Source organism: Myotis lucifugus, unplaced genomic scaffold (assembly GCF_000147115.1).
Source record: "Myotis lucifugus unplaced genomic scaffold, Myoluc2.0 scaffold_61, whole genome shotgun sequence".
Classification (NCBI taxonomy): Eukaryota; Metazoa; Chordata; class Mammalia; order Chiroptera; family Vespertilionidae; genus Myotis; species Myotis lucifugus.
Genome location: NW_005871109.1, coordinates 939,278 through 965,984, shown reverse-complemented (window position 1 = coordinate 965,984; position 26,707 = coordinate 939,278). Strand labels below are relative to the sequence as shown.

The following is a 26,707-nucleotide window of genomic DNA, read 5'->3' as shown; positions in this document are numbered from 1 at the left end:
CAAGAGCACATGCCTGGGTTGTGGGCTCGATCCCCAGTAGGGGGCGTGCAGGAGGCAGCCGATCAATGATTCTCATCACTGATGTTTCTATCTCTCTCCCTCTCCCTTCCTCTCTGAAATCAATAAAAAATGTTTTTAAAAAAATAACAAATAAAATGAAGATCCTCATGTAGATGTTTCCTAAGACAAAAGAAGCGAAGTCCAGTTTCTGGCACTTAGGACAAAAACTGTACTTTATAAAAATATTTTCTTTTATTGATTTTAGAGAAGAAAGGAAAGGGAGAGAGATAGAAACTTCAATGATGAGAGAGAGTCATTGATTGGCTACCTCCTGCATGCTCCCTACTGGGGATTGAGCCTGAAACCCCAGCATGTGCCCTTGATTGAAATCGAACCCAGGACCCTTCAGTCTGCAGGCCAACACTCTATCCACTGAGCCAAACCGGCTTGGGCCAGGCTGTACATTTTAAAGGTGGTTTTTTGAGCTTCAGAAACTATTAAATTTCAGCCCTGGCCAGTGTGGTTCAGTTGGTTGAGCATTGCCCTGTGAACTAAAAGGTCACTGATTTGATTCTGGTCAGGGCACGCACCCAGGTTGCGGGTTCAATCCCTGGTCAGGGTTCTCAAGGGAGGCAACCAATCCATGTTTTTCTCACACATCAATGTTTCTCTCTTCCTCTCCCTTTCTCTCTCTCTAAAATCAATAAAAATATATTTTTTTTAAAAGAAACTATTAAATTTCAGTCTCACGGGTCTCATTTCCTTTTGCTTGCTTGCTCCTTGCCAATTCACATAAGAAAAACATAAAATAAAATAGTCATGTTAAATTTTTAAAAAATCAAAACTAGGGAAAATAAAAATTAAAATATAAATCAAGACAAGAGGGAGACCAAGCACAACTATACATGGGCTGTAACTTTCCAGAGTTGTAAGAGTAACAGATTATGACCCATTAAATAAGATGGAAAGCTAGAGATCATCTGATATAAATAATTACATATGCCAACTAAAGGAGTGAATGAATGAATACATGTGGGAAAGTTTGATAAAGAACAGAATGTGTTATCTCCAAATACCTGCACTCAAAATATTTAATAACCACAAAGAAAAAAAACCAGGAAGTTTAGAATGGAAAAGTCTGGCAGACACCAGTAATGGGACAAATCTAAATTTACATCATGTGCCACCTGATAAGATGCAATGAGAAAAACACAGCATCCCTTCTATGATATTCCTACTAAACACACATAACCTAAATCTAATCCTGAGGAACCATCAGATAAGCTGAAATATTTTACAGAGTTGCTGACATGTAATCTTCCGAAGCGTCAAAGTCATAAAAGTCAAGGAAAGACTGAGAAGCTGTTTTAGACGGAAGGAGACTAAAGAGGCATAAAATCTAAGTGCAACGCTGCAATTCCAACCTACACATTTTGGCTAGAAAGGAACAATGGGCAACATTTCAATAGGGCTTGAGGATTGGATGCATTAATGTTCACTTCCTAAATCTGACGGTCATATTGTGGTTCCATAGGACAATGCCCTTGTTTGTAGGAAATGCACAATAAAGTACTCAAGGTGATCGGATATCATGTCAACCAGTTGCTCCCAAATGCTTCACAGGGGAAAACTTTGCACTGTTCTAAATTTTCTTTAAGGTGGAAATGGTTTCAAATGTAAAAGATTCAGCTCAAAAAGTTGCATTTGCATCTTTCTCCCTTTTCTTTCTTTTTCTCATGTCTTCCTGGCTTCTTCCTCTCATCTGCTTGGGCTGAGCTGTGGATGAGAAGACATTGGGTTCAATGGAGAAGACAGGCAAAGACTCACCAGGCCGGAGAGGCTGGGCAGAGTTCATTTGTTCTTTGATTCATTCACCTCGAATCACTGTTCCATACCAGGCACCATGCTGGAGGTCGGGGATGCAGAGCTGAGCAGGGCACAGCCTCCCAGGAACGTGCAGAATGGTGGGATACAGACAATGGGCAGCAAATAGGTGGTGTGAAAGAGGCCACCCTGGGAAGAGCACAGGGCTGGGGTGGGCAGGCACCCAACCTAGTCTAGGGTGGTGCAGAAGGGCCACAGAACACAACTTGTGAGCAGACAAAAGGCAATTAGAGAAAGCAGAGAAAGCAGAGGAATCGGTGTGCAGGAGTGTCCCTAGCCCAGAGAAAAGGAACTTTTGAGGACCTGCATTTGGCTCCTAATGGCGGACCAAGAAGGAGTGTGTTTGGGGCAGAGGTGACTCTCAATAAAGTCACTTTTTTTTCTTTCCTTCTATTCTTTATCCTTTCCTTTGCCAAAACATTCCTTCCTTGACCATTCAGCTGAATATTGCTCTAAAATTTTAATAACAGTAAAATAATAGCTAAAACAATGTTCCAACAACCCTATAATGAAGATACTATTCTCCCATTTTACAGAGAGAAAATTGAGGCACAGCCTGCCCAACAGCATAAGTAATAGAGCTGGGATTTAAACCCCAGACAGTCCAACTCCACAGCACAAGCTTTTGATCTGCCACAGTGCAGATCTTTAATGAGGCTGAATTCTTGAGAGGGTTGTCTTTTGTGAGCCTCAGTAGTTCTCTAGGGGTGAATGGGGGAGATGCTTATCCACTCAAGTCACCTCTCCTCTCATGCCACTACTGCCTTCCATGCCTGCACTGTCAGCAGTCATGTGTGCCCTGCCATGGGGCCAGGTAAACTTGGAGCCAGAGCTGGACCGGGTGATGGTTATGCCCTGGGTGGCTGCAGAATCAGAGCAGCTCATAGTGGAGGAGGGTAACAAAGGGTCAAGTTAAAGAAGAAAGGCTAAGAATCAGGTCCAAAGGGGCCTCAGTGGGGGAGGCCATCACAAGGGAAGAAATGGGACACAAAGTTGGGTTAAGCTGAGCAGATTAGGATGGAAACAGTGACTAAGGCAAAAGCATATTTGTATGTGGTGCTACAGGTGGCACTTGGCCTCAATCAGAGGGAACATCAATGTATCTTTCAGCACCCTCCACACCCCACTGCCCCACAGGACTCTACTGTTTATTTGACAAACATTTAGTGAGCACCTGTTGTGTGCCAGGCTTGTGCTAGGTCTGGGGAGAAGATGAGAGAACAAGGCTGAGGGACTAGCACATGAATATTCATCTGAGAACCGGAAATGCCAGCTCTCTTTGGAACAAGGGCGCATTTCCATTTTCACTTTAGCCCCTGGAACAAAGCCAGGAAGTGACAGAAGGGGGTGGGAGCGGGAGTGTGGGAGGGAAGGAGAGCACGTTCCCCCCAGCATGAGGACCATCCGTAAAACAGCTCTTTACAGAAAAGCCTAATTATTTCATTATTCCTCACAACAAGAATAGTCTCCCTTCTACACCTCTTTGGCCATCACAATAGATTACATGGCTACTCACATTTTTCGAGATGGTTCTTGACTGATTGCAAACACTGCATTAGACAGTTTGCCCCTTGCAGACAAGCTCTGTGTCAGACAAGCCAAGGGTGGAGTCCTGGCTTTACCCATGCTGAGCCAGATTGTCCCCCTATAAAATGGGGGTGAGGCGCTAAGGCGTGGGAAGTGTCCCCTTTACATTTTTTAAGTCACTTAGGGTTTACAGAAGTGCCTTCCCAATTCTCTTGTAAGGTTGACATCATAGTATTCAGGTGAAATTGAGGCTCAGAGAGATAATGTGATTTGAACTGCATTACAGAGACCATGAGTGTAAAAGTCAAGATAGAAACCTTGTCTCCACTTTTGAAATAGGAAGGATTCGCTGTGCTTTGGCACTTTTTTTTATGATGATCAGAGTCACTGGATAACACTGGGGACAGCTGCATATTCTACTTTTGCCCAGTAGTTTTAGCTTGGGATTTCCTTGTCACCTGAGAGCTGGGAGAGCACAGGGGAGACAGTGATGGGTTGTGGAGTCAAAGCCATTGGATTCCTAATGCTGGCTCTGCCTCCTAAGGGTTAGATAAACTTGGGCAAGAGGCTTGGTCCCTCTGTGCCTCAGCTTTTTTCATCTGCAAACGGAGATAATAATAGTACCTACCTCATAGGTGGGAGAACTAAACAAAGTACAGTGGGGCCTTGACTTACGAGTTTAATTCGTTCCAAGACCAAGCTCTTTAAGGAGCTCGTTAAGGAGCTCGTTAACTCAAATTACTCTGTCAACTCAATGCAAAAAATCAGCTGAGAGACAGCTGGTATCTCAAAAAACTCGTTAGTCGGGTCACTCGTAAGTCAAGGCCCCACTGTAATTTAAGTCAGTGGTTCTTGGCCGAACATTAGAATCACCTGAGCAGCTTTTAAAAGTTACCAATGTGTGGCCCCACCTCTGGAAATTCTGATCTCCTTGGTCTGGGATGGAATCGGGGTGCCAATGCTTTCTAAAAGCTCCCCCAAGTAATTCTAATGAGCAGCCAGGGCTGAGAACCCTCAAAGTATGCAAAACACTCACTACAGAGTGCCTGGAACACAGTAAGCACCCAATAGATGTTAACTATTGTTGTACCCGCGGAGAAAGTAAGGCATGTGGGCTAATACTGGTGAATTGGTATGAACATCCGATGGGCTTCAGCTGCTGTGCAGTGCACTGTGGGTAGGTACAAAGATGAGCAAGAGAGAGTCCCTACTTCATAAGACTTTAATTAACTCCCTAGTTGGGTAGAAAAGGCATAAATGAGAAGTTAAATAGCAACACGAGGTTTAAAGTAGAAGGAGGAAAGGATGATAACATATTTTCAGGCACCTCCTTTGTGCTAGGCTCTTTGCAGATCAGCTTAGCTCATTAATGCTCACAAGAGTCTCATAAAGTTGGTATTAACCCCAATTTGTAGGGAAGAAAACTGTAATTCACCTACTCCACACTGAAGAGGCAGCTCAAGATCTGCCTGACTGGAGGTCTTTCTATTACACCCTGCCTTTACATGCTGGTTTCCTGGTGATCATAAACAAAAGTAATGAACTAGTTGGCCTTAGAAATTAGGAGGTTTCAATCTCAGTCCTTATTTACATATGTATATGTATGTATCTGTTATTCCGTGTGTCTATCATTCTATTCATTTATTCTTCTTTCCTTCCTTCTGTTCATCCATCCATTTAATTATGTTACCCAAGATGGCTCTAAAATAAGATTTTCCATTTAATCAAATATTTTGGTTAATAGGCCAATCTGTTGGGTAAATTTTAATTAGTTCTTCATTTCCCTGCATGAACTAAAAAAAAATAGCTAAACAATATATCACTTCCAATAAATCACAGAGGAATAGGAATGCTGAGGTTATGCTTTAAGGTATGCTAATAGTATCGGAGTTCTTAATGCAGATTAACTACCAGTCCTAAACAGTAATAGAAATAGAGGAAAACAAAATTAACGTGATTAAATACGCTCAGAGACTGTTTATTCTGTTAATTGTTAAAATTCAGGCAGCAGTCAGATTGCAAAGAGACTTGCAGCTGCAGCTCTGAAAGAGCTGGTCCTCCCTCAGCTGTTGCTAATTAATGTGATTTTCCTAATAACAGTTGTCTGATAGCAGAGAGACAGTAGCAAATCAAAACAACTTCATTTCAATACTTGTGAGCCCTGACAACAAACAACCAAAAGAACCCAATAAGATCCAAATGGAAATGTTGCCAGCTGCAGGCTTGCATGTGGTGTTTCTCGCACCGCTGACCTTCAGTGCCAGAAGTTTATCGTACAAACACCTGGGGTACATGGGAGAGTATGGCAGGTGACGTCATTACATCAGCCACAGTCCTACTGGGTCACGATGGGATTATGCCACAGGCTTCAGGGAGGAGCAGAAATGTACTCTGGACAATTGTCCATTGCTTTGGACCTAGGCATGTGTAAGCGGCCCACCTTCCCTTAATTTGTCTAACTTTCCCCCCAAAAGACAGACTTCAAGAAGCCAGTTTGCATCATTTAATATGCATAACCCTACAGGGAAGAGTTTTCAGGAAAGGAATCCAGAAGTAGCCAGTGTCTCTCCTATCTAACCCATCTTGTGATTGCCTTTGGCTCACGTATTGATCCCCAGTCAATCAGTTGCAGCTAATTGGTTTCACCAAAATATGTTGCCCAAAGCATAACAATGTATAGGTCAAAGAACTGGTTTGATTTTCCTAAGGAAGGTACCAGCACACGTGAGGCTAGAATTTATTAGCCCTTTCTTCCAACAGTGCAGTATACCAGCATCGCAAACTCGGCCAGTCAGTGACATTAGACCCCTGGCGTTGAGGGTCTCCTGGTCATCTCTAGAGCATCTTGAACAGAGAAGAATCCAAGTTGGCAGGAAGTTGAATTATAGATTTCCAAGACCAGCCATGTCAACCCAAAGAAACACTAAGCAAAGTGTCATTACCAAAAGATCATTACCGAATATCCTGCAAGTATAAGGATTTTGCTAGTTTATTTACTTTGTATCAAAACATCCTTGCCATGGAGCCACCCCAAAACTAGGGAAACACCCCCCAATCTGATGACACAAACTCATCCATTTGCAAACACAAAACAAAACACTACCAGGGCACAGACACTGGAAAATGTTTGGTCTTTGAGTCCACCACACTGTGAGGGTCCAGCTTTGAGGACGTCTGTTGTGCTGCCCTCTGGAGGTGGTTACCATCTGCTTTCGCGCTTGTTTCCTCACAGAGGTGAGGCAATTGAAGCCTCCCCCTCCTTCCCTCTCTTCCCTCTCCACCTCAACTTCCATCCCTACTCTGCGACAGTTCTAAGCATTTCCATGGGGACACATGCACTGCTTCATCTCTCAGAGATATGTGACATGTTAATGTGGTGACTCTGTCACCTTTAGGATAGACACCTTCATTGACTTGTTGGATTTTAATTTATTCCTTGGAAGAAAAAAAAGAGATTTGCAGTACCTTGTTTAATATGGATAAGGGGCTCCAGATTCATTCCCAAGTCCCCCATCTCAAGCATTAGTGCGATTTTTTAAATTTAGAGATTTTAAAGAAGAATTAGTCACTTGTACTCTACTCTGCATCATAATGAGGTTCCTTTAATTTCTTGCCCACATATTTTACTCAGAAAACTAGACCTCTTGACCTTCTTTCTTTCTTTTCCTCCCTGCTTCCTTCTCTCCCTCCCATCTTTTGATTTCTTCTTTTTCTAATCTATGAAAGTATTTTCTATGAGAAAGGCTAGAAAACAGGGCAAATCATGCCCAGACCTTGTGGCTTACATGTGGCTCATGTTGTTGCTCCAGAACTCTTGGGAGTCACATATGATCATGGCTTACCTCTGATAAATTTATGTGACATGAGGATGAGGTCAGATGCTATAAGAGGGGAGCAGATGTTGTAAAGAAGGAAAATGGGGCAAATCTGGATTAAAAAATGTAGGCCTTTTTTTGTGTTGTTGGGTTTTTGTTTTGTTTGGGGTTTTTTCGTGTCAACTCAAGAGATAAGCAAAGTGGAATACATTGTGAAACCAGCAACTCTCTTTTCCATAAAGTTCCTTCCTTGGTTTAACCTCTTCCTGGCAGACATATGAACAGCCTGCTCATTCCCAACATTGTGAAGGGATTTTGAATTCAGCCTGAATGGTTCCTTTGGAGAATAATGGTTGCCATCGGCCACACAGCCTCGCTTGAACAAGGCAAAGCAGACTTAACTGGCCTTTGTGCAATGGGAAATGTTGCGTGACTCAGACCAGTCACTGTGTGCTGTTCACCAGCTCTCCAGGTGCCACTGCTAATACCGAAGAGCTTGTGCTTCTTGCCAGAGCGAGGACCTGTGGTAGACACTCAGCACTGTGGGTTGGATATAAAAGAGTGGAATGATGAGTAAAGTCAGTGTATGAAAATATATCATATCAACACACCTTCAATACCCCCTGCGTGATGAACACTGCTGAGTGTTAGAGGGGCCACAGGCATGTAAACAAGGCCCCTTCCCTGAAAGAGTTCAGAACTCAGACAGAAGTACACAATGTAAACACAGCAAGTGGTAATACAAGATATTCAAGTTCAAGCAAACATCACAAATAACCAATGCCCAAATGCCAAATGGAAAGTGAAGACCAGCAGTGCTCTAGAAACCCAACGAGAATGAGGAGACAGTGAGGTGGTGACGGGTGAGTGGGGTGTGATTAGGCACAGAGGAGGAGGAAGTACACTCCTAGTTTATTGAGTAGCATCAGCAGAAGCCAGGAGGAGCCATGGGACACATGTTCTGCACACAGTGATAAGGCAGGACTGCGTTCAGGTATTTGGGAAGAGGCAGGGGGTGCCAGTGGGGTGACAGATCTTGAAGGCAGCTTGTATCTGGGTGTTCAGAATTGTGGATATTTAACCAAGAGTTTGGACTGCAATTGATAAGTGAGAAAGGACCTACTATGGGCAAGACTCTGTGCTGGAGTGGGCTGGGATGGGGCAGAGGTGGGAGATGTGATAATTAGGACTAGGGTGCCATTGCTGCCTAATAATCTGTGAAATGAAGTGATAATGTGCTCGAGGTAACAATTAATCCCCAGCAGAGTGTAGGTAAATTAGATGGGTTGGCAAAGAGAGGACACTCGTTGGGAGGTTACTGCAATAATTGTACAGGGAGTCCTTCACTTAATCTTCTATGCAGGTCCTTCCTGAGGGTGGGGTGGATAGGACTGGGGCGGATACTAAGAGGCATGAAAATCATGACTCCCAGGGGAGGGCACTGGTTCTTGTAGAATCTCTCCTCAAAGCAATGTGCATGCTTCCCATTTTGAGTACGTTTTCTTCAGGAGTTCAAGAATCCTCAGAAACCCATTCAAGGAGCATGAATCCCTAGCTAAGAACCATAACCACCCTCTCCCCCACCCCCCAGTCCCTAACCCTAACCGCCTCTCCCCACACACAGGTCTGCTTTTCCACTGCAGAATCCCAGGTGACAGTCAAGGAAGCTTTCTGAGGAACGGAAAGAACAGCAGGTGGCCTGTGCTTAAGGACATTGCTCTGTCGCCTGGGCTGTTTCCTGACACCTGAGGGGACAATGTTGCCAGCCCTGGCTTAAAGGAACCCACTGACAGGGGATCAGCTGAGGGCACGGTGGAGTGGGACCAACTGCAGAGAGCAATGACTGGAAAGCAGCGGGAAAGGCAGCATTTCCTCTCTAAGGAGGGGGTGGGGAGACTGATTACACCCACGCCCTGCGCCGAGCAGCAAGCTCTCAGCAAGGAACACCCGAGAAACCCAGGAGCAATGCTCTGCTTTCTATTTCTTGTTTTCCAGCCCAGACAGGTTCTATTTCTGATCAGAGCACAGTCTGGAGAGAACGCAATTGAAGCCCTGGGTGCTCGGAATAAAAATTTAACCTTCATCTTTAGTAAAGCATAGACCGTAGTTGAAGATTGTATTAAATGGAATGACAGTCATACCATTTCACCTACTTCCTGTCATTCATTCCAGACCCAATAGTGGTTCTTAAGGTCAGGAACCCCTTGGAGAAGCAGACAAAAGCTCTGAACTCTTACCCAGAAATATGCACTTGTGCACATCACACAAAATCCCTTCATCCTGAAACCGGGCTGCAGACCCCAGAGTATGAACCCCAGGTTCAATAAGCCTTGGCCAGGTCCTCTGCTAGCTTCCAGGTGCCCGATGAGGAATAAGACACAGTCCTGGGGCTGGAGGGTTTATAGGTGTGAAGAAGTTGGAGGAGAAAGCGAGGCAGGGGCTGACCAGCAGCTTAACTGTATGAGACATTAGACAGAAGAATCATGGGTTCAACAATATCACAGAAACAGTGAACTTAGCCGTCAGCCGTCCTTTGATCAGTCATTCCCCAGGTACCATTAATCATTTTGCTATATGCTGAATAACATGCTAAGGCTGTTGTTTTCTTTTTAAAGTAATTTTTCAGGGACATAAAACCTTATGTTTTTGTATTCTTAAGGGAGAAAGGTATTTTGGCCTAGAGATGTTTTGTAAGATACTGCCTTCCCTCCAGGTTCATATCTCTTTGCAAGGTTAAGAAATGCCATGGATAAGGTAAGCCAGAGAGAAGAACCCAGTAAGGGTCCAAAGATGCCGGGGGAAAGCTCAAGTGGTTTAAAACAATTACAGGACATGAGAAATGGCCCTGTTTACTGCCCAGAATTGCCTACCTGTCAGAGCTCCCACAACTGGGACTACTTCCTGCAGTCTATTTATTTTGTCCATGTGAGTTTACTTAAGATTTTTTTCCAACAGATGACAAATTTCCAGCCCGTGAACTAGCAGGTGCCCCTAAGGGTTTCCACTGTTTCCTCGGCCACGGTACACGGGCATATGAAATCCTCCTCCAGAGAAAAAAGATTTCCCTCGCCTGTGTTTTCCTATCAAACTCCCACCTGCTTCCCTTCCTCTTACAGCCACGTCTCTCTTCACAGTGGAGTGTGCTTACAGGCATGCCTGCTCTCTTCCTCGTCACTGCAAACAGGTGCCTGTCCTCCGAACCTGAGGGAAAGTCCCAGCAAGGGGCAGCATGACCTCCTCCCCACCAAATCCAAGCCCTTTGTTAAGGCCTCATTCATAGTGTCCCACTCCAAGATTTTTCTGACCAAACTGTCCCTGCCCCCACTCCTAAGTCCTATAGTGGCTCCCCAGTGCAACCTGTTGGCCTGGTATATAAGGCCAACAACACGTGCTCCACAACTGGGAGACTTCCTGCAGTCTATTTGAGCTGCCCTCTTCTGTACTCCCAGATGCTTGGCTCATATTTCTTCCTATCCGTTGGCATGCTTTTGAGAGCAGTGTTCATTTAAAAACTTGACTAATAGTAATAGCTTCAACAGGTAGAGGCTTCTTTTTCTTATATAGCAAGAAGGCCAGGGCTAAGTGACTCCTGGTATTGTTTCAGCACCTAAAAGATGTTAGGGCCAGTGTCTCTGTGATTTATTTTTACTTATTTTTTATTTTTTATTTTTTGCCATTTCCTCGTGGTCACAAAATAGCTGTCATGTTTCACACATTGTGTCTGTAATCAAGACTGGAAAAAGGACAGGCCAGGGTGACTCATCAATTTCTTTTATCTGGAAAGCAAGACTTCCTCAGAAGGCCTCCCCTATATCCTGCAAACCTGTCCTATGTTACTGAGGCCACATGTGGGTCATATACTCCCGTTCCCCAGCTGCAAGGAAGGCTGGGAAAGTGAGAGCAGGATATTGTGATTGGCTGTACCTTATACCATGCCTCCCAAACTGAGGGTTCTGTAGGCATGGCAGAGGGAGGAAATGGATATTGGGTAGACTCTAGTGCTTGATATGCACTAGATTACATATTGATTCATCAGATTCATCAGATTACATCTCTCTCTCTCACACCAGGCTGTCAACTATTTGGTGTCACGCCCACTCTTACTCATTTTGTACTTCTGGTTCCTTTGTGGCACCTACTCTGTTAAACAAAAACATGAGTAAATGAATGTCTTCTTGGTTTTAATGCCTCTCACATCTAAATTAGTTCTTTTAAGCCATAATCCAGTTTTACCTTTTTGTTTTTATGTCTCTCTTGTAATATAAAAATCAATTTCTCGCTGTTAATTTTCCATTGGATTTTGCAGGGAAGGGGGTAAATTTTTAAATTCTAGCATAATAGCATTGACAAGATATATGATAATGATGAGGTCTGAAATTGGACAATACTAAGAGAAAATGGAACCACAGTAAACTTGTCATCCTCAGGGTGATTCTAAAAAGAAATACACTGAGTGCTAAAACTAATTTTCTTCTCGTTTTTTGTTAAAATTAGAACTGGGGCTTTGTAGATGTAACTTTGTTCAATGACGTGAATCAGGAGCTCCAGAAATCCAATGACCGTACAAGGTTGGGAATGGGCTATAGTCTTAAGAACCTGCGTGACCTCTTTGCCAGGTTCGCTCACAACCTAAGCTGCATATGTACATGGAGCTGATGCTCCGGATTCAGGCTGAGATGTCTGCTCAGAGCAGAGGATGTTGCTGCCAAGGCCCAAGGACGGTGTGGCCGCCAAGAGACTCTTTGTTGTGCAGCTCTAATGGCTTCAAAGAGCCCGTCCCTGGTTACAGACTCAGTATCTGGGACTCCAGGTCCCCCAGTGCCATATTATCCTGATTGACCTCCTTCCTACCAGTAATTCCCCCACTTCACCTCTTCCTCTATCTCATCCCCGTCAGGGATGGCCTTCTACCTCTGAGTCATCATAGCACTTATGGATGAGTCTCCATTGGGGCTCAAACATACACTGTGTGCTCTGAGAGTCATTTGGGAGTGCTCTGTCATAGAGTGTGGCAGCTCACGGGCAAGTTGTATGGCATGATCTGGCCCTCATCTAGCCTATTTATAACCAGACTCAAGCCTGGGAGATTATACCAATGTCAATATCCTGGTTGTAATACAGGGTGTGGCAAACGTAGGTTTACGGTTATAATACAAATACATAAATAATACAACAATTGATAAATAATAATCCAAAAATAAACGCTGTGTTTCCTATACTCACAATTGAAAACCTACTTTTGCCCTACCCTGTATTATACTGGATTTTGCAAAATGTTACCTTTGGGGAAAATGTACAATCTCTCCATAGTATTTCTTATAACTATATGTGAATCTACAAGTATCTCAATAAAAATCCACCCCCCCAAAAAAAAAAATTCTTCCTTGTCCCTTCTGTCTTTTGTTTCATTTACTGGCATCACCATTCCTCTCTCTAGTCATTGGGTTTGTATATGGGAAGTCAGTTTACTTATCTTCCACTATCTCACTTTTCTCATCTGTAAAACAGGGCCCACTCCATGGCATTGTTGGGAGGATGAAATGAGTTAGTATCCATGAAGGACTTAGAAGGGTGCTTAATTGTGTTTTGTTTTTAACAGTTGACCACTATCTTTAATGGCTAAATGGATGCTTAATTGTTAAATAAATAAAAAAGAAGTAAAATATCTTGTACTCAATCTCCTCCTTCTGCCCCAGATCCAGTAAGTTCCTAAGTCCTTATAAACTTCCCTACAACATGCCTTTTGGATTCTCTATTTCCACTGCCCCTCTCCCAGTTCAGACCTTCAGGGCCACCATAGTGCTTCCTCCTGGAGCTTTGCCAAGACGAAGTTAATCTCTGCTCCTCTCCCTCCCTTGGCTCCTCCATTGTTGTGCTCAACATTGAAGTCCTGTTTCATTTTTCTGTTTCTTTCTTTTCCTCACTGGGCTAGCTGCTCCTTACTAGAAGGCAACATCTCCTACTTATCTTTACATTTTCAGCTCCTAACAAAATGTCCAGCACAAAAGAAGTGCTTAGTAAATGGTTTATGAATGAGTGATAATTAAGCAGGAATAATCTCAAGGCAGCTACTAAAATTGCTTCTTTGCAGTAATGATAGATGGCTATACCAGTCTTTGAATCAATAGTTTTATGACCTCAAGCAAGGACTGTGGTGGCCTTGCTATTGGGCAGACATGGACTTCGTGTGTGTGTGTGTGTGTGTGTGTGTGTGTGTGTGTGTATGTGTGTTGTGTGTGTGTTAGACAGAACCCTGCAGATAAGCTTTCACTTTTTTTCTCCCATGGGCACATCATCATGGGCTGCCAGAATGTCTGTTAACTCTTGGACAGAGCTCCCTGCCCTGAGATCCACCTAAAGCCATATAAAAGGTTGGTGTAAGGGTCTATAAATATTTGTTAATTAACACAAGACCATGGTCAGGTTAGCAGTTGGCATCCTTGTGACATAAAATAAGGCAGATAGCCTCAGTTCCTGATGATATTACCATCACTATGACTTTAATATTTCATTCCTGGGTCTTCCCACAGAGTTGTTCTTTCATGGTAGAAGGAAGTAGATGATACTGATTACAAACTGGATCACTTCTATGGAAAACATCCCTGAGATTATAGACAAATTTTGTAATGTACTCCAAGAAATGTTCAGTAATAGGGATTTTACTGAAATTGGGAAGAGGATTGACAAGAATAACCTGGAAACCACAAAGCCGAGCTTCATTTTGGCCATTCATTATCTCTGCCTAAAGCAGATAACCAGGGTAGCCCCTCACTCCCCTCTCCACAGGGAAGGTGACAGATCTGACATCAATTATAACAATAGCTACTACTTATTAAATATTAGAGGCATATTAGAGGCCTGGTGCATGAAAATTCATGCACTGGAAGCGGGGGGGGGGGAGTCCCTCAGCCCAGCCTGCCCCCTCTCACAGTCCGGGAGCCCTCAGGGGCGGGAGGTGACCTGGCAATCAGGGAAAGGCAACGCCCCCATCACACCTCTACTGCTGCCACTGCCGGCAGTGCAAGCTCGGCCAGACCTGGTTACCTGAGTCTCGAGCAGCCCTGGGCGGCTGGGCGGTCACCATCCAAGGCTTGCCTGCACCTCAGGCCGGCCTTGGGCAGCTGGGGGGCTGAGGGGACTGGGGGACTCCGGAGGCAGGCACACAGAGTGGCCAGACCCACCTGGGGGCGGGCCCAGCCATGCCACACGCCTGCCGCCCCAGCGGGGCTGAGGGGACTGGGCGCTGCCATCTTGTGGCTGTGGACCCTGCCATATTTGAGGGTGTGAAGGTCAATTAGCATATCCCTCTTTATTGGCTGTGGGCGCCGTCATCTTGTGAGGGCATGGCAGTCAATTAGCATATTCCTTCTTTATTAGATAGGCTGTTAGTGTGCCAGGTGCTCCGTTAAGGGCTGGCAATTTTACCATTGCAACAATAATGGCTACCACACAGTGACTATTCACAACATGCATGTAGGACCTTGCATGAATGATCTGTACATGGCAATGACCCAGCCACTGATGACCCATGTGTAGTTTTAAGCCATTTCATGGCCAAGTCTTTTAGTTTCTATGGTCTCCCTATCCCTTATCAGTGAGAGCAGGGATCTCAGGCCCTTTCAACACTAGACAAATCCACAACTTAGCAAACTCTAACTTCACTCCAACAGGCAAATTCCCTGAGGAAAAAGAACAGCCAATAAATAAACCCTTCAGACAGAAAAGGGCCAAGCATCCAAGAGATTCCCAATGGCATTTCTGGAAATGTTCCACTTTAGGTTTAAAAGAAAACTTTTAAAATGATTAAGTTATTTAGAATCTCAATCTTCCAAAGTTTGAGAAGCTAACACACTGAGAAATTTAATTTAGATTTCCTTAACACACTCTCTCGTGATAAGAGAGCATTCAGTAGATCAGTATAGAAATGCTATGTAATAGGACAGCCAAATTGCAACACAGAATGGGAGAAATTTGTCATTTTGAAATGCTAAGGGAATTCTTACTAACAGCTTTCTCATCTTGTAAAGCTATTATTTTCCTGAACGATAATATGATTTATAAATCTCAGCTGAGTTTTATACTTTCGATGCGAACAGACTTAATGTGAAATGCATTTTCTGGGAATATAAAAGAAGCATCTTCTGCAACCAAGCGTATCTTTGGTCTCTGCTGGCATATCAGTAGGTGAGCATTGGTCTTCTTCAAAGTCCTGGGTGTAGCTTGGCTTCTTCCTCTGTACACATTCCCTGGGTGACATCAGCCACTCTGAAAGCTTCAACTTTTACTTTGGCCTCAGTAACCTCTATATCCACACTTCCCACCCCTTCAAATCTCCCCTGAGTTACAGGTCCCTATGTCAAACTCCCCCCCTAGACAGACCACCGTCATATCTACAGACAGCTCAATCTCAAATTCTCTCCTTTTCCTTGATCCCGTTTCTTCTCCCAATACTGCAGTGCTACTGATGTCTATAGAAATTAGTAAGATACAGTTCCTGCTCTCAAAAATATAATAATCTAGCACAGGAGATAGAAAAGTAAACAGACTGCCGAAACCGGTTTGGCTCAGGGGATAGAGCGTCAGCCTGCAGACTGAAGGGTCCCGGGTTCGATTCCGGTCAAGGGCATGTACCTTGGTTGCGGGCATATCCCCAGTAGGAGATGTGCAGGAGGCAGCTGAATCGATGTTTCTCTCTCATCGATGTTTCTAACTCTCTATCTCTCTCCCTTCCTCTCTGTAAAAAAATCAATAAAATATATTAAAAAAAAAAAAGAAAAGTAAACAGACAATTATAATATAGGTTAATCAGTGCTGTGGTGGGAAAAACCCAAGAGGCTGTGGCTGTGGTTCTCATAGGAAGACCACCGGTCAAGGAATCAACCTGGGAAGTAATATAGTTCAGTATGAGGTAGGTAACTAAAGTGTGAGTGTGTGTGTGTGTGTGTGTGTGTGTGTGTGTGTGTGTGTGTGTATGTTATGTTATGTTATGTTATGTTATGTTATGTATGTTATGTTGAAGAGTAATGAAGAAGGACAGAAGAAATCCCATGGACAGAGGCCCAGAGGTATAAGACCATGAAGACACATATAAAACATGGCTTGGATAGGTTTGGATCGGGATGAGGCCAAATCACCAGGGCCAGATGAGAACCACAGTTGATGTATACCACATTTGATCCGCACTGGGTTTGAAATCCAAAGGGCATGATACAGAGCGCTGACCAAGCACAGGCATGGAGATGTATGCTCAGGCTTTTCATGGTGATCACAGCCCAGGCTCCAGGCAGGCCCACCAAAATCTCAGTTCTCCATAGTGCGTTCCATGAGATGATCCAAGGAAAACTGACCCAAGGAAAATTAATTGGGGGTTGCATTTCATGATACCTCGCAGGGCAATTATACTTTTTCTACCTAATCTTTAATCCTTACAACCACTCTGAGCATTAGACAAACCATGGACTTTGGAGGTAGACAGAAAGAACTTCAAAACCTTAGGCATGTTACTGTAACCTCAGCCATTCCCACCTGGAAGATAAGGGTGAAAATGGCCACAAGCCCTCATCATAATCCCTCTGAAAATGAGCATATTTATAAGTTTGCCAAACTTGACCTAAAGTGACATGAAGCTCCTTATAGTTTTATTTACCCTCTTAATATAAATATTCTTACATTTTGCAGCAGCATATTAATGTGTTTGCTTATGGGGATGTTAATGGCATATTGCCATCTTAACTTTCTAATAGCTGAAAAATTGAATTAAAAACACATCTAGCCCAAGGGTTTGGGGTGAGGAATTTGAGGACCTGTAATATGTGTAAAGCATAAGATATATGAGATAAGTACATAAAGGGCCTCCATGGCCCGGGAACAAGCAGGCACAGTACAAGGGGCTCAGAAATTACAACTATTGTCAAAAGGAGAGAGTGAGCCACCTTAGACTTTAGAAAACAAAGGATGAGGGAAACTGAAACCTCTTAGAGGAAATACATATTTTCTATCTCTGGCCTCCCAAATTTTTGCAATCACATTTTTGGGAAATTTGGGGATGATTTAATTTTTCAAAGTGAGGTAATGCTTTTAAGTCATTGGCTTTGCCATTGTTCTCATATTTACAGCAGGAGGAAGGAAATGAAAACTATTTGTTATAGACACTAGCAAAGGTGGGTTTTGGGAGATTCTGGGAGAGAAATCAGCACAGACAGCACCTGGTAGAGTGAACAAAGTGTTCAGATAAGTGGCATAAACTTCTCAATGTCTGGAACCCAGGGAGCATGGCATCAAATGGCAATAAATAAAGCCAGAGGGATGTTTGGGAGAAACTTATGAAAAGCCTTAAATACCATAGTGGGTTTGTATTTATCCTCTGCATCAGGGTTTTCAAACTATTTTGACAAGAGAATTTTATTGAGACAAAATTTGATTGGCATGAGAGATTTGTATACTGCCACCACACACCAACCCATTTTTACTCTCTGACCCAAGAGTTTTTTCAAAAGAGCAAATTTGATCATCTCACTCCATAGGACACACTCTTCAAATATCTCTTCAAGCTTGGAGTAAAACGCCATCTCCTTGCAGGCTCTGGATGATGTGGTTCTGCCCACTCTCCAGCTCGTTTCACACTACCTCTCTGGTTTGCCATTTGTAGATTCTCCAATGAGTCCTGACCCTCCCACGTCAAGGATTTTACAAAGGAGGCCTTCTCCCTATCTTCTCCCTCCCAACTGCCTAGGTAGCTTCCTTCTCTTTCAAATCTGTGCTTGGCCATCTTTTCTGGGGAGAGCCTTTCCCAGCTTGGCTAGATCCCCTGTGTTATATTCTCCCATGCCTGTGGACTTCTCCATTCAGCACTTAATCACAGTTGTGTTAAATGATTAGGTAAGGATTTCGTTGTTTGATGCTTTCCCCCCACTGTACTGTAAACTTTCAGAATGAAAAGTGGCCCCATCTGTCTTGTTCATGACAGTGTTCCTGGCCAGTGTCTGGCCACTAAGTGGGCCTCCAATAACTATTTGTTGACGATATACCAGTAAATTCAACAAGAAGGCAGATGGGGGAGGATGCTGCTTTGGTTGAAATGAGGATAGAGCCTTTGGTTGAAGCAAGAATGTGGGGCCTGGAATACTTCCCACTAGGCCTTCTCATTGCCTTCCACATGGGTCCCTGAAGCCCTTCTCTGTGGGAAACACTTTGAGAAGCATTCTGGAATATTCTGACTAATAAAAGGCTTTGTTATCTGGCTTTGGGGTGAGAGTAAGTGTTCTCAAGAGTGTTCTCTTGGCCCGAGAAAACTTTCTGCTTGATGGTCAACAGAATGGATAAATGATCAAAGTAGCTTTGTGTAGACAGGAAGCATATTTCATTCATTTATTTCAACATCTTGTCTCCCCTGGGTGAGGAAAGACTATAAAAGACATATGTAGACTAGTCTGAATTTTAGCCTTTTATGCAAGACAGGGTGTAGAGTAGACGTTTCTTTGGAAAGTCATCTTGGCCCAGGCCCAGACCAGCAAGAAAACTGCCTCTGTACTCAGCAGATCTGTGCACACTTGGTCCCATTCCACGGTGTGAGATCATGTGACACAGGGCAAATTGGCTGACTCTATCACTCGTTCAGTGTGGTCAGCTGGGATGGAGTCAAGGGCTCCCTTTACCTGTTTAATAGGGTAAATCAAAGTAAAAATTACCTTTTGATTGAGTAGCACTGCTAAAGAGAATCAATAGCAATGGCTGGAGTTCCACTGGCTCTATCTCAGCGTTAAGCATAGTAGACTTTCAAATTACTGGAACTGGGTTTGGAGATTCAGCTTCTGTGAAGCCAGCTCAAAATAAGTAGCCGGGTGGGTTAAAGGAGAAGTAGCGTGTCTAATTAAAGAGAAAATATGTGCTGGCCAAAAGTAAGTCATTTTTCAACCTCAAAATATTCTTTCCAGATTCTAAGAGTCTGTGTTTGACATGTTTAAGAGAGAGATATAACAGCTGAAGTTGTCTTTGTTCAGAATGTAGGAGACGGTTTTGTCTAGACTTTCAGGAAAGATATAGAATGACATTTTCAGAACAAATCAAAATATATTTTTAAATTCCTTTTTTCCCCTTCAGGAAGAGGATTTGACATGCTTATCTTATTTGAATTTGGTTGATCTACAATGGCCTCACTAGTTTGATATAGAGTAAAATGAACCATTGAGAAAATTTATTGAAAATGCTGTTAGTTCACTTTCTTCCCTTAATATTAGCACCACCACCGCCAATACAATTACTAATATTTATTGAGTGGTTTCTAGGTTATGTGCTAAGCTCTTACCATATAGTTTCATATTTAGTTCTCATAGCAATCCCATGATATAGGTATTATTACTGTCAATTTTCCAATGACGATACTGAGGTACAGAGAGTTGAGGTGATTCACCCAAAGCCTCACAGCTATCAGTGGCCAGGCAAGGAACTGACATCCTCATCACTACACTGTGTCTTCTTTCCCTACAGGGCCAGCATCGTACAGAAACGCATCATTTATTTTCAAGATGAGGGCTCTCTGACCAAGAAACTTTGTGAGCAAGGTAAGAACATGCAATGGGAGAGAGCCAAATAAATGGAAGGTGGCTTATTCAGTCCAAACACCTGGCTTCGGGAATTAAGATGATTGTGCTTTCTGAGTTCCTCCGGGTCCTGCTTCCTCACGTAGCTCCAATTTTTAATCTGGCTGTGTGCTGCGGATAATTGGATCTGCCTTAAGCTCTAATTACCCAGCTTGGTTCCCTGGGTAGGAGATAATGTACCTTATATTGGTGTTGTCTTTTTTATTTTTGTGAAACAGTGATTATTCTGAAGAGGTTCCCTGGAATAATTCACAGGACTTAATTAAGGAATGCACAAGAAGTTTTAATGGTTTTCCAGAATAATCACCAACAGAAACTTGGGTAGTACCCAGACGATATGGAGGAACCTTCTCCAGGAAAGCACAGAAGGAGATGGGGTTGCCATGGGGGCATTGGCCTTGTGATTTCACCACATTCAAGGATCTGGTCCTTAGATGTGCAAGCTCATCATTTCCCTCTCCATGGGTTGAAGGCATTCTAACAAAGCCCACCCAGATCAAGTAGACCAGGGAGTTCAGGGCAGAGGCCTGGATTCAGATCTGACCTGGGTTTAAAGCCTGTCTCTGCCCTTTCTAGTCATCTGACTTAATACATGTAAAACTGTACCATGCCTCCTTGCCACATAGTAAATGCTACCTGTAAGTATTAGTTATTATTATCTGTATCTGAAAGCTTGTTTATTAATCTACTGTAAAAAATGAAGATCTTAAACATCTGAATGTGTTTAGAAGTCATTAAAGAACTAAATAAAAATAGAAAATGTTCTATAATTATACATCTTTATCTCATTTCTATTCATTTTTGCAGAAGTTTATTTGCATTTCAAGCCATTAGCATTTTGAGAAGAAATAATCCTCTCCAATTCTAGCAAATCATAAACTACTAAGAAAAAGAAAGGTTGATAAAGGTCTTCTGGGAAAATTATAAGAATAGGTTTTTGTTTTTTGTTTTTTTTTTTTTTGAGTGCTTGCTACATGTCAGGCACTATTCTAAGCACTTCACAGACCTTAAGCAGGTAATCTGCACAACCCTATATGGTAAAAACCATTACATCATCCCCATTTTATAGATGAGAAGCCTGAGCTGGGAAAAATTTAATGTCTTGCTCAGCATCATACAGCTTGCAGTAGAGGGCAGGGTTTGAATCTAAGAGCCAATGCCCTTAACCATTTCCTTTGTTAAAGGGACTACCTCCCAATTCAGTAGCATGAACTGTTGCCTTCGGTAGATCAAAGCATCCTGAAGCATATGTTTCCCTGTAGATGAGCTAGAACAGAAATTAGACCCTATATGGGGGGAGTGGTGTTGCATGCTAAGCATGGAAAGAGCAAAAGGGGAGAGGTTAGATACCTGCATTAGGGCCATACCTGCCGTAGGATAGGGGCCAGAGAATGGAACCTTTGGGTCAGGACCCTGGTCAGTTTCCAGGTGGGCATCACCATACATGGCTTTTGGGGCTTTCCTTTCCTGTATTTCATTGTTCACATGCCCATTCAGCTTTTCTCCAAACAAGGGAACATTTCAACTATTGAGGCTCTAGATTTCTAAAGGGCAATCCCATTCCTGCCCTGGCTCCATGAGATGCCATTGAAGTCCTGTGGGTCAGCGTTGTGGGTTTTCGGGATCACACATTTACAGGCCACGTTTTGGGTTACACTCACAGATGGGGGATGGCTTTGTGAGTTTGACTATCAAGGACGACCTTATCTCCCAGGTTTGAGGGTTCTAAGGAGGCCCTTGGCTGACACTCCACATACTGATAGCAATCCTTAACTAAGTGCATGTCCCAAAAACTCAATCCTTGTCTAAGCTATGACTATGCTAAAATTCTGCAGATATAGTGTCAATAAAGTGGCATTGCAAATCTCTATTGGTTATCGCTTCTGAAACAGAGATCCTCTAGGCATGGATACATGGTATAGGCTGATAGAGGTCAGAGGGAAGAAGACTGGGGAAGGGCGGTGGGGGGGGAGGGAAAGGGGGACCGGATGAAAGAAGGTGAAGGGATTAATCAAAGAACATATATGCATAGCCCACAGTCATAGACAACAGCGTGGTGATGGCCAGAGGGAGGGGGGTGGGGGCTGGGTGGAGGTGGGTAAAGGTGGGGGTGAAATGGTAGACTTCTGTAATAGTGTCGACATTTTTAAATATTAATATTGAATGAAAAAAATAATGACTAAACACGCACCTGCTTAAAACACCACTTTCCTTTTTTAAAAAAATATTTTTTATTGATTTTTTACAAAGCGGAAGGGAGAGAGAGTTAGAAACATCGATGAGAAAGAAACATCTCCATCTCCTACACACCCCCTACTGGGGATGTGCCCGCAACCAAGGTACATGCCCTTGACCAGAATTGAACCTGGGACCCTTCAGTCTGCAGGCCAACGCTCTAGCCACTGAGCCAAACCAGTTGGGGTTAAAACACCACTTTCTAATGACAACTTTATGAGGAGGCTGAGGGGGGCGGGGAGCCCAGCAGGACCTGGGTTGTAGGATCTTTTTTTAAAAAATTCTTTATTGTTTAAAGTATTACATGAATGGGCTGTAGGAACTTTAGATACAGTTGTAGATGATCCCCAGAGACAACAGACCCATGAGGAAATTCATCAGTTAGCAGGCAGATCACGTTAAGAAAGTCTTTAATTCATCAGCATCGAGCAAAGGGATTTCTCTTAAATGTGTATGCCTACTTAATTATCTCTAGCTCTTTCATTAAGGCCTTTATATCCTTTGGTGAGTCCAATCAAATCAATCAGGGAAGGGGAGAGAGATGCAAGTATCTATTATTTTTTTCCCCAGTAGAAGCTGTTAATGCATAGGGGAAAAATTAAGACCTGCACAGCTAAAAAGCAATGGCAATCGTTATTTTAAGAAAGAAACAGAAAACATTAAGCTGCTTACAATTAAGTGAGACACATAAAATATTCAAAAAGGTGACCCATAATAAACATATGCATCCACAGGCTCACTTTAAATCTATGTCACAAACAATTAAGGGAGAGCGATAAGGCGAGGGGAAGATAAAGGGAAAAGCAGGGAAGAGAGGAGACTGCGGGAGAAAAGGGATAATGAGAAAAGGAAGAAAAGGGCTAGAGGAATGGAGAGTAAAGGATGAACGCTGACAAGGAAGCTGGTGGACTGAGAGTAGAAATGGGGAGAGAGGGCAGCTCTGGAGACGCTGCAGGGCCTGAAGTTACCTGTATTTTGCAGGCCCTGCTGTGGTTAGAAGGCGGGGAGAGAAGTTAACACTTGTTATCACTACCCTTTGAAAGCCTGGCTCATTTTCAATAGGCTTGTCCTCAGTAGGAAACCATATGTCTGTTTCTAGTTTCAAACTCAGAAATTTTCTTTTTAAGTGGAAGCTTATTTTTCTGTTGGAAGTTCAAAAGATTTATTGTAAAATGTATTCCCTTGAACTCCTGGATACATGTTAAGTTTACCACCTGTAGACCTGAGAGCCCTTTGGATAAGGTAAAGCTCCAATTTTGCCTTATTTTGGTTTCTTGAGAGGTTATTGCTGCTTCCTTTGACAGTGCCTGGTAGTCACCATCGAAACCCCAGCATGTACCTCTTAGCTCTGAATCCCTTTTTCAAAACGAATTTAGTTTTTTCACAACATAGTTGGTCATAATGGAAATGTAAAAAGCAAAAAAAAAAATAGGAATTATTGATTTATCCTACCTTTCCTGAAATATATTCAACAGAGCTTGTCCCTCCACTGTCAAAGTGGCTCATACGGGAATCAGACGTGGGTTACCTGTGCATGAGGCAGTGGGAGCCTGTTCCTCAGCACAGACAATGCTCTGGTCTCTTCCAAGTGTACAAAGAGTAGCCACACAGGGATTTCTGTTTTGCGTGGTTTCAGAACTCTTCTTTAGGACTGTTTAGAAATCCTGAAGCTGTGTAGGGAAATAATTTTTTAATGTACCATTCTCCATTTGAAAAAGCAAAAAGAGAAACACATGGAAGAATTTTCACTCTCCCTGGCTGGTGTGGCTCAGTTGGTTGGGCGTCATCCGCTGCACCAGGAGGTTCTGGTTCGATTCTAGTCAAGGGCACATGCCCAGGTTGCAGGCTAGATCACTGGTAGGGGGTGTGTAGGAGGCAGCTGATTGATGTTTCCCTCTCACATCAATGTTTCTCTCAAAAAAGAAAATCAGTAAACTATTCTTTAAAAAAGAATTTTTTTCACTCATTGGTATTTCTGTGGATCTATCCAGCCAAAGGTCTTTGCTAGACAGATAGTGTGCAGAGATTAAGGGCATGGGCTCCAGCCTGGCTGACGTGTTCAGAGGTTGAGTGTTGACCTATGAACCAGGAGGTCATGGTTCAATTCCTGGTCTGGGCACATGCAGGAGGCAGCCAATCAATGATTCTTTCTCATCATTGATGTTTCTGTCTTTCTCTGCCTCTCCCTTCCTCTCTGAAATCAATAAAAGTTAAATAAAATAAAATAAAATAAAATAAAATAAAATAAAATAAAATAAAATAAAAAAGAGCATGGGCTCCAGACTCAAAAAGACCTGAGCTCCAGTTTTGCCTGCACCACTCCCTAACCCTGTGACCTTGGGCTGGTTACCTAATATGCCACAGTTTTCTGATCTGTAAAACGAGGTTAACTAAAGTACTTACCTCCTAGGGTTGCTAAGACAATCCCAGCTATATGTGGAAAAGAATCAGCACATACAAGGACTCTATACAGTGTAGTTATTATTACAATAACTCGTCCTTTCTTCTCCATCCTGGAGCCCAGAATGCACTTCTTCCACCCATCACTGATTTTGCATATTCAAACCAAACGAACCCAGTGAATTCCATATGGAACACTTGTAAAATGCTCTTTCTTACACTCAAAAGATTTTTGTACTCTTTGTCGCTTGCTCTTTATATAATATTTAAGAATAAATGTCCAACTTGGAAAAAAAAGAACATTTATGATAATAGCGCTAGAGAAACTGAAGCACTTGAAGCAAGTTGCAGCTGTAGTCATTGTTTTCATCTTGCAGGAAGCAGAAGAGACGACAGGCAACAATGCGCAGTTAGGGATGTGGGCTTGACAATCGGAAATTCTGAATTTATTCATGTAATCTCTCTTTCCCCACTTATCAGCTATTCACAGCTAAAAGTAGGGCCAGAGAGGGAATCTTCAGTTTTTCCTGGCTGCCACTGTGCTCAGAAGTAAACCCGAACTTAGGAACATATTCCCCACCCACCACCCCTCCCAGTAAAGCCTCTGAAAGCTTGATAAGAAGTGATGTGATTATATATGCGTATCTTTTTAAAAATAATAATTTCCAGCAGTCCTTTATCTTTCTGTCTCTGTCTTTCTGTTCTCACTGCTCCTTCAAAGCAACTCCTTCTGGTCCTGCCAATCTGGCCCCAGGAGATATTTCTTAGAGAAAACACACACATGTATATTCTTAAGATTTGGTGGGAAAATCATGTTGTGGGAGGGATGGGGGAAGAGACCGGGGCCCAGAATGGATAACTTAGTCAGTTTTATCTCTGGTTTCTCAATACAACCTCCATCCCAAATATTCTGCCTTCTTGATCCCACAGGTCTCCTCACTTGATAAGAGCAAAAGTTATTTATTTATTTATTGCAGAATGTGGTTGCCATACTGAGAGGTATACAGAATCCTTTATAGCCTAAGTCCTGACCTGGTTCTCTGTGTTATTAATCAATGAAAACTGCACCTCATATGTTTTTCCCCAAGCATTAAGGACGAGATCAAGACCCACATTTGCTTCCTAACTTGGTGCCTTTCCTTCCTGTTTCAGATTCCATGTTTGACGGGGTAACGGACAAACCAATCCTAGACTGCTGCGCCTGCGGGACTGCCAAGTACAGACTCACCTTTTATGGGAATTGGTCTGAGAAGACGCACCCAAAGGATTATCCTCGTGAGTAGAGCAGCTACTTTATGGGTTTGGGAAAAGTGCATTACAGAGTTCTGTCTGGTGGTGGGATACACTAGCTGAAGTATGTTAGGTCTGCTCGTTCCTGCCAAATGATTCATGAAATGCACATTCCCCGCAAGTGAATTCCTCATGACAGAGGTCTGCTTCTGGCTTCTTTGCATAGCATTGTTCTAAGTGTATTCTTATTTGTGATTTAAAAAAATATTCCTGAGGTCAGGCAGCTTATCTTCAGCTCAGACATGCGGTAACCCTCAGTCCTCCTCAAATGGCCTATCCACGAACGATACAATAGACACCTTTGTGCTTGAAATGGCTGGCAAAGGGGACCTGCTCTTCACTCAGACCAAGGTCAACAGATATGCAGCATCCTTAACCACAGCTGACATTGGTAGTCTTCCAGCACACCCCTTCCTTACTGACTCTAGATACCACCTTAGAATCCTTTGTGACACCGTGCTCCAGGTAGCCAATGCCAATCCATGAGACTTCTCGGGAGACCCCAAACTTGCTATTTTGAAGTAGATCCTTAAGTGGGACTCTGCCAACTCACTTTTCTCACACAATTATCTCAACAAATGCCTAGCAAGTGCCAGCCACTGTGCAAAACTCTAGAGATGGAATGTGCACAAAATAAAGACACAGCTCATGTTCTCATAAAACTCAGAGATTAGTGGGGAGGCAGACACTAACCAAATAATCACACAAAAAGATGTGACAATTATGACGATGAAGAGTGGACTTACTGTGTGCCATTTACACATTGTGTCATTTAAGTCTCAAAAATAACCAGTTTTTGTGGATGAACTCACTGGAGAGCAGAGAAATGTCATGATTTGCCCACAGTCAAATGTAAGTAGTGGAGCCAAGATTCCCAAAGGGGTTTTCAGGCCTCTTGCCCTGCCTTTCATTTGGGTTGCCTTTAAGAGCCAGTGTTGCCCATTCTCTCTAACGGTG

The 26,707-nt window shown here is 43.1% G+C and overlaps 1 protein-coding gene across 2 annotated transcripts in view; it reads left to right on the top strand.

The window, feature by feature from the left end:
- Positions 1–26,707, top strand: part of SPON1 (spondin 1) — a 251,717-nt gene that overhangs the window by 83,358 nt on the left and 141,652 nt on the right. For both annotated transcript variants that reach the window (XM_023754511.1, XM_006089580.3), the window contains exons 4-5: positions 19,713–19,786; positions 25,613–25,735. In XM_023754511.1, the coding sequence (XP_023610279.1) occupies positions 19,713–19,786; positions 25,613–25,735 (197 nt within the window). The remainder of the gene's footprint in view (positions 1–19,712; positions 19,787–25,612; positions 25,736–26,707) is intronic.